This window comes from Bubalus bubalis, chromosome 14 (assembly GCF_019923935.1).
Source record: "Bubalus bubalis isolate 160015118507 breed Murrah chromosome 14, NDDB_SH_1, whole genome shotgun sequence".
NCBI lineage: Eukaryota > Metazoa > Chordata > Mammalia > Artiodactyla > Bovidae > Bubalus > Bubalus bubalis.
The window spans coordinates 35,523,241-35,538,749 of record NC_059170.1 but is presented as its reverse complement, the minus strand read 5'-3'; the positions used below and the strand labels follow the sequence as shown (position 1 = coordinate 35,538,749).

At 39.4% G+C, this 15,509-nt stretch overlaps 1 protein-coding gene and 1 pseudogene across 7 annotated transcripts in view; both read right to left on the bottom strand.

The window, feature by feature from the left end:
* FERMT1 (FERM domain containing kindlin 1) overlaps window positions 1-15,509 on the bottom strand; it is a 58,392-nt gene that overhangs the window by 13,646 nt on the left and 29,237 nt on the right. For all 7 annotated transcript variants that reach the window (XM_006047733.3, XM_006047736.3, XM_044927907.1 and 4 more), the window contains 3 exons: window positions 11,886-11,993; window positions 11,341-11,472; window positions 9,750-9,799 (listed from right to left, as the gene is read on the bottom strand). In XM_006047733.3, coding sequence (XP_006047795.1) covers window positions 9,750-9,799; window positions 11,341-11,472; window positions 11,886-11,993 — 290 coding nt within the window. The remainder of the gene's footprint in view (window positions 1-9,749; window positions 9,800-11,340; window positions 11,473-11,885; window positions 11,994-15,509) is intronic.
* LOC123329099 lies at window positions 2,542-9,451 on the bottom strand (annotated as a pseudogene).

The window sequence follows — 15,509 nt, the reverse complement described above, 5'->3', positions numbered from 1 at the left end:
ACTGTAGGGTACACAGAAGTAGAAATATAATGATGTATATATGAAAATCACATAATACTATAAATCAGTGTTGCTGCTGCTGCTGCTAAGTCGCTTCAGTCGTGTCCGACTCTGTGCGACCCCATAGACGGCAGCCCACTAGGCTCCTCTGTCCCTGGGATTCTCCATGAAAGAACACTGGAGTGAGTTGCCATTTCCTTCTCCAATGCATGAAAGTGAAAATTGAAAGTGAAGTCACTCAGTCATGCCCAACTCTTAGCAACCCCATGGACTGCAGCCTAAATCAGTGTTACCTCAATAAAAATAAATGAAAAAGTAATCCATAAATTTTACCTGAAGAATGACAAAGAGAAATAAAAGAAAAAAGAATGAGACAGTCTCAAATCCTCATGGAGCTTCCCTTTTAAAGAGAAATGTGTAAGTAAATAAATATAAAAAAATGTGGTAAGTCACACAACAAGGATATAGGAGTTGTAACAGAGGACACAATGTTTAAACTCAGAATGAAGGATCAAAAAGCATTTGATGGGAGGAACAGAAAAGAAATTTCAAAAAGAAAAGTGCAGGCAACTGCATGTCCAAAATGCAGAGGTGAGTCAGAGTTGGGTACCTTGCTGGTAGAAGTCGGGTCAACACTTCCTGGACATCTCCCTTATGCTGGTTGCTGCTGGGTTGAGCCATGGAAATGGGCAGAGGGGCAGTTTCTGAAACTACGCCATTTCCATGTCAGGGCTGATGAAGACAAGAACAGCAAGCAGGCTGGGGCCACTGTGGGCCTCTGGATGTATGGCTAAGAAGTTGGACTTTATTTTCTAGAAAAATGGTTCTCAAACTCTGGTGTTCATAAGACATGGAAGGAACTTATTGGAGATACATAAGCCTGGACCCATTCCCAGAGTCCTATTCAGCAGGTTGAGTTTAGGGCACAGGTGTCTGCAATTTAGGTAAGCTTTCCTAACATGGTTTCCTAGTTCGCCCCATAATCTCCAAAGTAAATCTGTGCACAATCTATCTTTAAAATATTTTGAGTACCTACTTCCTAACATATTTACAGTTATTGGAAATTATATATGAAAAGTTCATTTTGTTTCAAGAAGGGAGGTTATACAAACCCCAGTGGAGGAACCCCACTGTTCGCTGTGTTTACTGATTACAATATTCATATTTTAATGCTGTCTATCTGTTTGTGAAGGTTTTTGTTGAAGCAAGGCTACTAATTTTCATATTCCTTGATGTCAATCACTCACTTATGCAAATTAATCAGGATACATTGTAATTTAGTATTTTTAATAAGTGTGTTTCAAATATACTATCACTCAATTTGGATGCTGTTTAACACAGAAAAATTCTGTTTCCAGGTTTTAAAGGTGAGCAGATAATACTGTTTTAATAGGCAGGATCGTTACTGGCAACACTGTGGCAATGGAAACATTTCCAAATAACTCTCAAAATGTTCTCTTCAGCATTCAGTTCAGTTCAGTTCATTCGCTCAGTTATGTCTGACTCTTTGCGACCCCATGAATCGCAGCACGCCAGGCCTCCCTGTTCATCACCAACTCCCGGACTTCACTCAAACTCATGTCCATCGAGTTGGTGCTGCTATCCAGCCATCTCATCCTCTGTCGTCCCCTTCTTCTTCTGCCCCCAATCCCTCCCAGCATCAGAGTCTTTTCCAATGAGTCAACTCTTCGCATGAGGTTTAATATCTTTCAAAATCTAGTTCCATACTCACTCATTTTACAATCACCTTTAAAAAATTACAGATTAACTGTATCTATTATTTTTAAAGTATCTGGAGACTCACTACCAATGGCCACTTATCATCACAGAAAAGTCATAGATTTGGAACAGTTTTTTTTTTTTTAAAGTATAACACTTATAGGTAATTTTGCATGTGATAACCAGTGAGCCTTAGAGCAGGACCAAAGATTTTCATGGTCAGCCTCGATCTCTTTAAAAGTACTGTGAAGAGTCTCATTTATAAATTGAATCACACTGACAGTTTTCTATAGCACACTGTGTATGTCTGATCGGAACTTCTTTGCTATAGTAATTTGACTGTGAATAACTCCATGAATAAATTTTATGTATAACCTCTCAGCTATAACCTTGCTGTGGAGCCATTTATTTCAAAGCAGTCTCTCCAACAGTGGTTATACCTTACAGTTTGGGGATAAATCATTGTTTTTATTAAACATATAATTGACTATTAGGATTGTATCTTGCCTGATTTATATTTAAGGGTTTGTAGCAAGTAAAATTTTGAAGAGATTGATTGGGCATAAAGTTCTAGATTGACTTATCTTCTCTTGTGTGCTGTGTGCTAAGTCGCTTCAGTCACGTCTGACTCTGTGACCCCATGGACCTGGGTCGGGAAGATCCCCTAGAGGAGGGCATGGCCACCCATTCCAGTATTCTTGCCTGGAGAATCCCATGGACAGAGGAGCCATAGGGTTGCAAAGAGTCGGACATGACTGAAGTGACTGAGCACGCACTCATAGACTCCTCTGTCCATGGGATTCTCCATGCAAGAATACTGGAATGCATGACCATGTCCTTCTTCAGGGGATATTCCCGACCAAGGATCAAACATGCGTCTTTTATGTCTCCTGCATTGGCAGGCTGGTTCTTTACGACTAGTGCCACCTGGAAAGCCCTTATCTTTCCTTAGTCCTTTCAAAATATCTTCCAGGCAACAAGAAATCTTCTGCCCCTATTCTTCTTTTGTAGGAAATCTATCTTTTCTCTCAGACTTTAACAACTTTATCTTACCAATGTTTGGCCATATCAAGATGTACATTTATATTGATTTATTTTGTTGGGATTTGAGATTTCTGAATTTAAGGATTTTGTCCTCAACAATTATGAAAAACTCTCAAGCATTCTTTTTTTTATATGTGATTTTTGCCTTATTTATAGACTTTTTGTTTGTTTGTTTTTAGTAGCTTTATTCATAGTTGCCAAAACTTGGAAGCAACCCAGGTGGCCTTCAAGATATGAATGGATGAATTATGGTACATCCAGACAATGGAGTATTCAGCATTAAGCCTAAAACTGCTAAAAAAAATCTATTAACGAAAACAAAACCAAATTACATTCTATCAATACATAGCTAGTAACAGTCACTTTCAGGTAAACCTCAAGTACAGAATACAGATATTCCCATCTGTACTTAAGGCATCAGGCCACACTGAGGATGGTGAGGACAGAGCATAGCAATCACTGGCATGTGAGTCACATTAACTGTGGGCTCTCCACCATTTATCCTTTTCCCCCTGATTGTTAGTAAGGAGACTGAATCAGTAATTAAAAACTTCTCAACAAGCAAAACTCCAAGACCTGATGGCTCCAGTGATAAATTTTAACGTTTTAAAAAATTGAGGCAAAACCAGTATATAACATTTCGTTACAGTTGTACAGGGCTTTCCAGATGGCACAGTGTTAAAGAATTCTCCTGCCAATGCAGGGGATGCAGGTTTGATCCCTGGGTCAGGAAGTTTCCCCTGGAGAAGGAAATGGCAAGTCCTCCACCAGTATTCTTGCCTGGAAAATTCCATGGACAGCAAAGCCTGTCAGACTGCAGTCCATGGGGTCCTAAAGAATCAAGCTCAACTGAACAACAGCGATTGAGCACATGCACACACATAAACATGCACACACCACTACAGATATACAACACGGTAATTCGATATTTGATACTACAAAAATTTGGTTACCATGATTACCATAAAATTACCCCTATCACCCATTTCCCCACTTCACACTCCCTCCCCTCTGGTAATCACTTATTCTGTTTTAAGACACGGCCCATTTAAAAGCAATGATGTTGATGTATCCAAAGCAGGTTTCTTCCTCCTCCCCATTGGGATTAATCTTTTCATAATCTTCTTATTCCTCTTAACACATTCAGGGCATAACATATTATCTTCCAGGTCATGAAGAGAGAGGTCATCCTTCTGGGGGTGTTGGGAACCCAGGTGTGACCTGCTTGGAACTGCAGGTGAACCCAACATTCTGTGTCTGCCAAGAGTGGTCTGCCGTGGACCACAAAACACCGGATGCTTGAGGCTTGGGGCAGAAAGGACTGAGAGGTGAGAAGGGCACACGAATTCACAGCCTTCGGCTGAACAGTCCTTGCAGCAATTCTTGACCATGCTGCCAGCACGGCTACCTGAGCTGAAGTTACCACATCAACCATGTTAGTCCTTTCTTCACTTTCACTCATCTTTCTTTTCTGTATACGTCCCCTCTTGGTCATCATGTTGTATTTCCTTGAACATGGGTGCATTTGGGCCTCCCGTGATGATTTAGGAACATACTGATCTTTTTCAGGATAAGCATGTTCTTGGAGTCTCTGATAAACTTCTATTTTCTGGACGTCGGTACTCAACTTAAGTTGTTGGCACCAGTACCACAGTGTCCTGATTCACGTCGTTAATTGGAGGCAATGTAGTTGGCTAGGGACAAACTGATCTTCTAAAGCTAGAGCTCGGACAAGCTTCCTCAAGCTCCTTTGTTTGAGGAGGAGGAACTTGATCATTTGTATTCAGTGCCTCCTCTTTGACGTCTGAAGTTGAGGAAACACCTGGTTCCACTTGATGGTCTTCAACAATTTCCTTATTAACTGGATACAATGTGAGAATCATATTTTCTTCATCTAATGGGCCTTCAAAGAAATTCTTCCTGTAATTTGCCTATGCCACTTCAAGGAATGCTCAGAGAAAGGCAGAGCCGCAATGTTCAATCTCTGCAGTTTAATCCTCTTAACCCAGGGGTTTCTCATTTGTTGACTTTTTATTTATTTATTTGGCTGTGCATGGGCTTCAGTAGTTGTGGCTCACGGGCTTAGTTGCTCTGCAGCATGTGGAATCTTCCCAGATCAGGGATCGAACCTGTGTCTCCTGCATTGGCAGGCAGAGTCTTATCCACTGTATCACCAGGCAAGTCCAGGAGTATTCTCTTTTGAATGCTTGCTTCTCCACCCTTTTTTCCTTCTTAAACTCCTAGTTGAACCCTCTTATTCTACCTATATCATATTTTCCACTTTTATCTTTCTAAGTCCTCTCCTTAACTTTTTTTATTTTTGGCCATGCTGTGCGGCTTGTGAGATCTTAGTTCCCTGACCAGGGAACAAACCTGGGCCCTTGGCAGTGAAAGCTGAGTCCTAAGCACTGGACTGACAGGGGACTCCCTTTAGCTGTGTTTTAAACTTGATGTTTAACACATGTATTCAATTTTCAATTTCTGTGACTGTGGTTTTTTTTTTTTTTCTAGAGTTTCTAGTATTACCTTTCATTAAAATGTTTACCTTTCAGTATATTTAATGATTCTTAACATACTACAGTACTCTTGCCTGGAAAATCCCATGGACGGAGGAGCCTGGTAGGCTGCAGTCCATGGGGTCGCGACGAGTCGGACACAACTGAGCGACTTCACTTTCATTTTTCACTTTCATGCATTGAAGAAGGAAATGGCAACCCACTCCAGTGTTCATGCTTGGAGAATCTCACGGACGGGGGAGCCTGGTGGGCTGCCGTCTATGGGGTCGCACAGAGTCAGACACGACTGAAGCGACTTAGCAGCAGCAGCAACATACTCATTTTATGGTTTCTTCAGATCGTTCTACTAACCTAATCCTCTTATTTATTGGGCCTACTGGCCTTTATGGTAGTTCATGAACTCACATGGTTAGCAATTTTTATTGGGAAGGTTTTTATTTGTTTGTTTATTTGAGGGGGTTTACTTTCTCTGTAGCTCTCTAGGTATTTTTGCAATTACATTTGCCAGGGTTTCATAGCTTTTGTGGTTTTGGACCAGTATGTTTTATTTTTCAGAATTCTTTTATCATATAAGACATTTAAATTTAGATCTACATCTGTGTGTGGCACAGACCATGGCTCTTATTTTTCAAAGGACATCGCATTTCCCCACACAGAACTCCATGCAAAGATGAACTTCTTACTCTTCCTTCCACTGATGGGCAGTTTTTCTATTCCCGGTTAAGCAGAGAAGGCAGCTCTTACAAGTTTCTGCCTATAGGCAGTGGGCTTCAGTCCTGGCTCACTGCCTCACAGGAGGCAATCCCACCTTAAATTTTGTACAGGGATTACAATCCCAGCCCTGAGCCATGAGAATCGATATCTATAGCCTAATCTCCCTGTGCAACTGAGGCTTCATTTGTATTGTGCGTGTGTGCTATGTCACTTCAGTTGTGTCTGACTCTTTGTGACTCTATGACCTGTAGCCCACCAGGCTCCTCTGTCCTTGCAATTCTCCAGTCAAGAATACTGGAGTGGGTTGCCATGCCCTCCTCCAGGGGATCTTCCTGACCCAGGGATCGAACCATCTCCTGTGTCTCCTGCATTGGCAGGAGGGTTCTTTACCACTGAGTCACCTGGGAAGCCCTTCATCTGTATTAGGGAAAGGGAGGGAAAACCACTAGACCATTCAGGTATGGTGGTGGTTTAGTTGCTAAGTCATGTCTGGCTCTTGCAACCCCATGGACTGTAGCTTGCTAGGCTCCTCTGTCCATGGGATTTTCCAGGCAAGAATACTGGAGTGGATTGCCATTTCCTTCTCCAGCATCTGTATTAGGTTGGTGCAAATGTAATTGCTGTTTTGGACTGTGAATTTTAAATCATTTTAACTAGGCTCAAACACATCTTTATTAATCAAAATAGGAATCATTACAATCAAAACATTTTTGCCAACAAGAAATGTTTGTTTTTCCTGTAATGTAAAAAGTCTGTGCTTCGAAATTTGATGAACTCTTGGAAAGCATTTTCTGCCTTCTGCTGGTTGTGGAAGCATTTTCCCTGCAAAAAGTTGTTGAGATGCTTGAAGAAGTGGTAGTCCAAGGTTGGCAAGAGGTCAGGTGAATATGATGGATGAGGCAAAACTTGCTACATAGCCCAATACGTTCAACTTTTGAAGCTTTGGTTGTGTGACATGCAATGTGGTTAGGTGTGAAGGACTGGGCCCTTTCTGTTGACCAGTACCAGCTACAGGTGTTGCAGTTTTTGGTGCATCTCATTGATTTGCTGAGCACACTTCTCAGATGTAATGATTTCACTGGGATTCAGAAAGCTGTAGTGGATCAGACTGGCAGCAGATCACCAAAGAGTGATCATGACATTTTTTTGGTGCAAGTTTGGCTTTGGGAAGTTCTTTGGAGTGTCTTCTTGGTCCAACCACTGAGCTGGTTGTTACTGGTCATCATATAAAATCCACTTTTTCTTGCACGTCACAATCCAATCGAGAAATGGTTGGTGGTGGTTGTATAGGAGAAGATGCTTCAAAATGATGATTTTTTGATTTTTGGTCAGCTCATGAGTCATCTACCTATCAAGCCTTTTCACCTTTCCAATTTGTTTCAAATGCTAAACGATTGTAGAATGGTCGATGCTGAGTTCTTCGGCAAATTCTCATGCAGTTGTAAGAGGATCAGCTTTGATGATTGCTCTCAATTGGTTGTTGTCAACTTTGGATGGCCAGCCACTACGCTCCTCATCTTCAAGTCTCTCATCTCCTTTGCAACACTCTTGAACTGCCACTGTACGTTCATTAGCAGTTCCTGGGCCAAATGCATTATTGCAGGTTTTATGCAACATCTCTGCTGCTTTATGACCCCTTCTGAACTCAAATCAGAAAATTGCTTGCATTTGCTTTTTGTCTAATATCATTTCCATAGTTTACATTTCTAAAATGAGTGTAAAATACACAGCAAGTAATGTCATTAGCATAAAAAAATAAAGCGAGAAATATGCATTAAATGATATATAACATAACCACATTTAAGAATGTATTCCAATATCAAATGGCAAAGTTCAACAATACAAAACCACATTTACTTTTGCACCAACCTAATAGAACTGGTTCCCTCTTCATTCCCTACAAGCTGAGGAAGTCTCACTTGTGACTTCCCAGTCTCACTTCAAGGTCGGTTTTGTATATGCAAGCAAGATTGAGATTTGTATCAGATCAGATACCACATTGCTAGGAAGAGAAGTCCATTATTTACATGTGGGTTCAATAGATGTGGCTTAGGAAAGAAAAAGGAGCTTCACTGTCAAAGAAAAAAATTTAAAACCAAAGGACTAGTTCAATGCTCTTCTGTTGAGGAGAGGAGGCCCAGAGAAAAGAATGGCCTATAAGGTCACACACCCACCAACAGCAGAGGTACTCCCTCCAACCTCCTTCCTCCTTTCCCTTCTCCTTTTCTGTGTCATCAGCTCCACTCTCCCTCTTCCCTTCGTCCTGTATTTTTTTCTTCCAGAAATAATACTGTATATTATATTCAATGCACTGAGAACTTTGGCAGACAAAGTGTCCACTGGCCAAATATGCGGACAACTTTGTGAGTTTTAGCATAAAAGTCACTTTAAAGTGATACGGATGTGGGGCTTACTTCCAGAATATCATCTCCTTTTTAGGATTTATCATTTTATAGGAAGAATACTGTTATCATTTGGTCTGTGAAGAGCTCAGTTTGCTCTATACAGAAGCTATGGCAACCAGATTTCTCTCAAGAACAATTAGTAATTTATAAAGATAGATTTGTGGATTCAAATTGTTATTATTTTTTTCTGTAATTTTGACTGTAGTGATATGCATGGTTACAATTATTTATGCCACAGAAGTTAAATGAATGACCCAATTGTTTGGACCATCTGCTAAGATCACATTAAAAAAAACCCTGCAGAAACTCAGTGACAAATACTGTTACCTTTGGACTCTTATTTCTCATTTATATCTGATTCATTGCTCATTCTTTCCAAGTTTTTCTTTGAATTGTGGTAACAAAAACAACCGGTGTTTCTTTTCAAGCCAACTAAGTGAAGTGTCAGTTTGTAAGGAAAGTCAACAAACCATAAAGTAACTGATAGAACTTCAAACGAACCTTACTCCTTTCATCCTAACCCACCTTGGCACCATCACAAATGTGGCAGTCTTTCATGAAGAAAGTAAAACACTCCTATTCCTTTTAACAGTTTCAGAGTGATCTGAGGTGACTGGGGGGTTTATCAGAAATACTTAACAGGTGAAGGTAGATAAACTAAGGTGTGTGTATGAGTGTGTTAGTCACTCAGTCATGTCTGACTCTGCGACCTCATGGATTGTAGCCCATTAGACTCCTCTGTCCTTGGAATTCTCCAGGCAAGAATACTGGAGTGGGTAGCCACTCCCTTCTCCAGGGGATTTTCCTGACCCAGGGACTGAACCCACATCTCCTGCATTGCAGGCAGATTCTTTACTCTCTGAGCCACCAGGGAAGCCAACTCTCTATAAGTCTGGGATCAAAGCTCTAGAGACAACTTGCTTTTAAATCATAAAAGAGCCTTCAAATGGTATGAGAGCCCTGAGCAGGCGGACCATAAAAAGTCTGGCATATGTGTTCACGATCACCAATACCGATCATATTTATACCAGCATTTAATGAGCCAGGAACCATGTTTAATGCTTCATATGCATCATTTAATTTAATATTCCCAACATGCCCAAGAGGAGGTATATCCCCACTTCATAGATCAGGAAACTGAGGCTCAGAGACATGACGGCAATGCCTGAGATCATCCCGCTGTTGTGCGCTATGGCGCTAGGACTCCATCCATTATCTCTCTGATGCCAAAGCTTGTGCTTTTACCTTTGAACCATGAACCTGCCTAATGGATGTTCAATTTTAACTCCTACACTCTTTACCTGCAAGATTTTGCTATGAGTAACTTCTTTCCTCTTCAAGGGTGACTTACCTAAATAATCTGAGATTATCTGCAAGTTTAGGGATATCAGTAATGTCCTCCTGAGGAAAAGCAGATAACATTTGACAAGCAGTAATTAGACAGGTGGTGCTGGCACTCTATCCCACACTGTAGCCACCTGCCACGTGGAACTATTTACATAAGAATTAATTAAATTAAATAAAATAAAAAACTCACTTCCTCAGTCATACTAGCTACATTTCCAGTAGTTACCTCAGGGGTGTGACTGAGATTAGGCACCTGTGGGGATCCTGGGGTTAATTGGTGAAGTTCTATTTCTTGATTTGGGTGGTAACTTGGCTGATAATTTAATACTGATTTGTTAAGCTGTACATTTTTGTATTTTTTCACTTTCTGTGTCATATATTACACAAATGAAAAAAGATAAAAAAAAACTGACCATACACTATCATTCAAGTTAAAAATCTGAATTAGAAACTACTACTTTTTTGTCCAAACAAAATGTTTCATAATTTTTACATCAGAGTGTGTAAGAGTAGCTATATCTAGTTTACTGATATATAGAATCCTACTGATTCTCAGAAAGAATCTGGTTCGAAGTTCATTCTATGGTATAGGTTGGTGCCTATTTTCAAACTGAAAAGACTATTGTTTGGCATCACATAAAAATATTGAGGGCGTTGAGAGGGAATTTTCCATTTGTTCTAAGAAGGACGACTTTTCCACTGTAAGTATTTAGTGGAGGAAGTAAACAAAAGAGAAATCCAGTTTCATGGGGCCCAGGTCTCATAAATGTGGTTCAGGGCCTGGATCTCTTCAGAATCTGAGAATTCCATTTGTATAAGGTAGTTGCTTTTGCATTTTAGCAATTTCCTATTTTAAGGAATTTAATCATAAGAGAACACACATTCAATACAATAATGTGTGTATTACTGTATACAATACAGTGCTATTACTATTTATACCAAATTACAATGGCTCTACCTCTCTGATTCAATGTGATTAAACTAATGATCGAAGAAGTTAAACAAAAGGGTGGCTCCCAACAAATGAATCAAACAAGGCAGGGCACTGCAATTATAAAGCTGACAGTTCAGCCACATCCATCCTGGATAAGAAGCAGGAGCGTTATTACTTTATGTTTTACTGGAGAGTTTTTATTTATTTCCTAAAGTCAAAAGGGTTCAGGAACTTTTTACAGTGTACAGTCTTGCCCAAAGAAATGCAGGACTAGGTCAACAGATCACATGGTTTTGTATCTGTGAAGCATTCTCTCTACTTTCACAGCTACCTCATTCTTCTAGACTTCAGTTAAAGGGCCCATTTCATGTTCCACTCTAGTGAAATGGAGACTGGAGCGGTCTTTCCCTCATACCAAGCTAGCTTATTTTTAAGAAGAAATACAGTACAAAAGAATTGTCATTGGGAGTGATAAAAATACCTTACAGTTACTTAGAGCTGATCTGAGAAAAGCTAGTCAAGTTTAAGTTTGTCTGAGGAAGAGAGTATTTTCCTTTCTTCAAAATCAGACAAAATATTCCCTTATTTATAATAAAAAAGCTCATTTATATTTGTCAATCAGAGCAAAGCCACAATTCTGAGTTATCAGAAACATTCATACCAAAGTGTTGTCTGCTTTTCCGCCTTCCAGGGTCACTTCCAAATTAGAAAGTGCTGCTTCTACTTCGTCAACCTCAGACTCATTTGTAAAATCCTGTATTTCAGTGGACAACGACAGTTTGCTAATGTGATACTACAACAGAAACAGAGTTTTTAGGACTATTAGAAACACAAATGAGGAAAGAAAATACTGAACATCTCCTGGAAGGAGATCTCCCGGGTATGCATGGAAAATGACATTTTAATGTAAATTATTTTGAGATTTATGGTTAGTCATGTTCCAACTCAGTTCTTCTCCATCATTGGTTGACCTTATAGCATGGAAGCAATGAGGATTGCAAGACTGATGCCTTATAAGATGTATGCATGGGTTGGTTATGAGGAATATTTTAAATTTAAATTTACTACACTAATTTTCAACTCCTTTTCTTTCTTTTTTTTTTTCAACTCATTTTCAAAGAAAAAATCAGTAGAAAGAAAATGAAACTTGAAGGAGAACAAATTTTCTTTGTTTCCTTCCAGAGGAAGGTACCAACGTTCCCATACCTGTAGTGCTGCAAAGATCAACATTTCTTCCTCTGTGCAGTCAATTTCTTCTAAGAGAATGGCCCACCTGGCTTGTTCATAGAGTTGGTTTATTCGGACAGCATCATACTAGAGAGAAGAACAGGCATGTGCTTATGTGTGTGTGCTGGGGCATATTTACATCCCATGATACAAAAGTTTTAGAATAACTGAGATCAATTCTTGTTAATCAGATGCAATGCATTTTAGTTCAGGTAACTGAAAGAAAGCCCTCTATCTTTCCACTACCCCAGTTCATTTTACTTCTGAATTAAGAACTTTCTTTCTCAAAATATTTCCCAGAGCTTCTTCAAGAGCCCAAACTGACCCATCTTAGTTAGACTCCATTATTTTTCCTTTCTTATCATACTTCTGTTGGTGGGAAACACAGCTAATGGAATGGTTTATGTGTTAAGTAAAATAAGGAGAAGTGGTCCCCAGGCTGATCTGTACTCTGTGTAATTCTAAGCAGAATCTTAACCCCCCACCCTCTGTATTTCAGTGGACAAGGACACAGGTTTTTAGTGGAACTTCATGCAAGCTGTTCAAGTTGGGCTGGAAAGACAATGTTCAAATATCTCCAAGAACATTTTGAAAAACAGCAATGTTAGGAAGGTACTTTTCCTCTCAGTTATTGAAACGTATAGTAAAGTGGCAGCAACTAAAACAGTGTGTTATTGCTGTGGTAATGGACAAAATGTCAATAAAGCAATATCTAGCAACAGACCTAATGATGGTATGTAATTTAATATAAAATAAAATGGCATTTTATAAGCAAGAGAAGCTTTCTTTCAACACTGCTAAGCTGCTAAGTCACTTCAGTCGTGTCCAACTCTGTGCAACCCCATAGACGGCGGCCCACCAGGCTCCCCCTTCCCTGGGATTCTCCAGGCAAGAACACTGGAGTGGGTTGCCATTTCCTTCTCCAATGCAGGAAAGTGAAAAGTAAAAGTGAAGTCACTCAGTCATGTCCGACTCTTAGCGACCCCATGGACTGTAGCCCACCAGGCTCCTCAGTCCATGGGATTTTCCAGGCAAGAGTACTGGAGTGGGGTGCCATTGCCTAGCCATTTGGAAAACAAGATAGAAAATCACAAAGCCTTACACATCCAAAATATACAGATAGATTAAAGAATCCAAGCATGCAAAACCACAATGTGATACCACTTCACATCCACTAGGATCAATCTAACCTAAAAGACAGATAATAACAAATGTTGCTAAGAATGTGGAGAAATTGGAACCCTTATGCATTGCTTGGGGGAATGTAAAATGGTGCAGCCTCCATAAGAAACAGTTTGGCAGTTCATGGAAAAGTTGAACACAGAATAAGATCCAGCAATTCCACTCATAAGTAGATACTGAAAAAGAATGAAAACAGGGACTTGAATGGATACTGGTACTGCAATGTTCACATTTTGAGGGAAGATTCAGTCATATCTGACTCTTTGTCACCTGATTTTTCAGTGATATATTTTATGCCTTTGGGATGTTGGTACGTGAAATGCATGGTATATGATTTTATATCTAAAGGCATATTATATTTAAAAATCTAAAGATAACAATCAAAACTATTAGAAGGAAACACAATAGAAAACTTTGTTATCTTTCAGAGGGGAAGCCCTTTCTAAGCAAGACAGGAAGCCTTTAGGTTATGATGCATAAGGCTGACTTTACAATCATTTTAAAATCATTTAAACATTTTTGATGGTGAAAAATACCCTAGAGAAGATTATATGTTAAGACAAGATATAGATTGAAAGAAAATATTTGCAATAAGTAAGTGCTCCTATAAATCAATATGAAAAATATAAAGAATTCAATAAAAAATGGGGCAAATATATATAAACAGGCAATTCACAGATGAAACCAAAATGCCACATAAACACTGGAAAATATGCTCGACCTCACTAATCATCAGAGAAGTAAAACTAAAACCCGATGACATAATTTCTATTTTCCTATCAGATTTATCTAGGTTTTAAGTACTGATAATGTGTGGTGTTGGTGAGGATGTGGTGTAAACTGGCACTTACACATATGTCAGTAGGAAGCACTTTGGCAGGATCTTTAAATATCTTTTTGCCCTTTCATGAGCATGTCCATGGTTACTATTCTAAAGAGATACAACGCATTCATCAAAGAAGAAACCCATAGGTCTTGATAAACTATGCTTTAGCCTTTTCTTTGATTATTTTGTAGTAGTTAAAAAAAGTGAGTCAGACACATATATGCTGACATGAAAATATGGCTGATATAAAGTAAAAAGAAGCAAGCTACAAAGCAAATACACATTTATAAATGTATGTGAAAAAATCTGCAAGGATGGTTAATCATTAAGCTGTTAACCAGGGCTACCTCTCAGGAGAAAGATCTTGGTAAAGGATTACTTTCCATTTTTACTGGAACTACTTCCTTTTTATGTTTGATTTTTAAAAATTCCTTTTAAAAATACATATGAAATTTACCATCTTAACCATTTTTAAGTATACACAGTGGCATTAAGTACATTCTCAATGACCACCATCTGACTCCAGAACTTGTTTCATCTTGCAAAACTGGAATTCTGTTCCGATTAAACAGTAACTCCTATGTTTGATTTCCGTTTTTTCCCTTCATATTGAGTTTATACTGTATCCTTTAAAAAAGATAAAAATGTTGAAGAAAACATGGTGGAGAAATAGAAAGACATTCAGAGCATGTAAACAGGTTTATCATCGGTTGGTTAGCGTGAGTCCACTTTTCCTTTTGCATTAACTTTATGCACGTGGGACTGTGACCTGCCCGCAGGCTTTCTCCTTCTCATGGCTTTTAAAACTGCTTGGAAAGGAGGGCAAATGCAGATCCAAGTGTGTGGTTTTCAGGAGGCTGGAATAATAACAATCTCAAGAAAGTCTGTCCTTGTTTTCTTAACTTTGCCAGGTGTCATGGAAACCCTCAGGAGTTTGCTCCAGAATCCTCCAAAAACAAACTGAAACATGACACGCATGAAAACACCCATGGCAGCATTATTCACAACAGCTCCAAACCAGAAACAGAGAATGTCCCTCAAACTGAAGATGAATAAACAAAATGTATCCATATGTATCCATCCACACGATGGGACACCACTCAGGCAGAAACACAGATACACATCAAAGCCATCAAGCCCAATGAAAGAATCCAGACACAAGCTACTCGCTGTAGATTCCGTATGTGAAATTTCTAGAAAAGGCAAAACTCAAGACAGAATGCAGATCAGGTGCAGGCTGGGGCTGGGGACAGAGACTGACCACAAATGGGTATGATTGGAAACGTTTTTGCGTGATGCAAGTGTTTTAAAATGAGATTGTGGTGATGGCTACATGACTATGTAAATTTACTAAAAATTACACTGTACACTTACAATGGTGAATTCTATGGCATGTCAATTATACTACCATCCAAAGACATGAACTAAAAAAACCACACATACACACAGTGCACACCAAAAACCAGGCAACCAACTCCCAACCCTCTCCCCACAAAAGGCCCCTGCCCTTAGCTGACACACACAATTTAAATAGTATGTGCAGTCGCTGAAATTTGAATTGGGCTAATAAACTGTCATTTGTCATATGTCATATA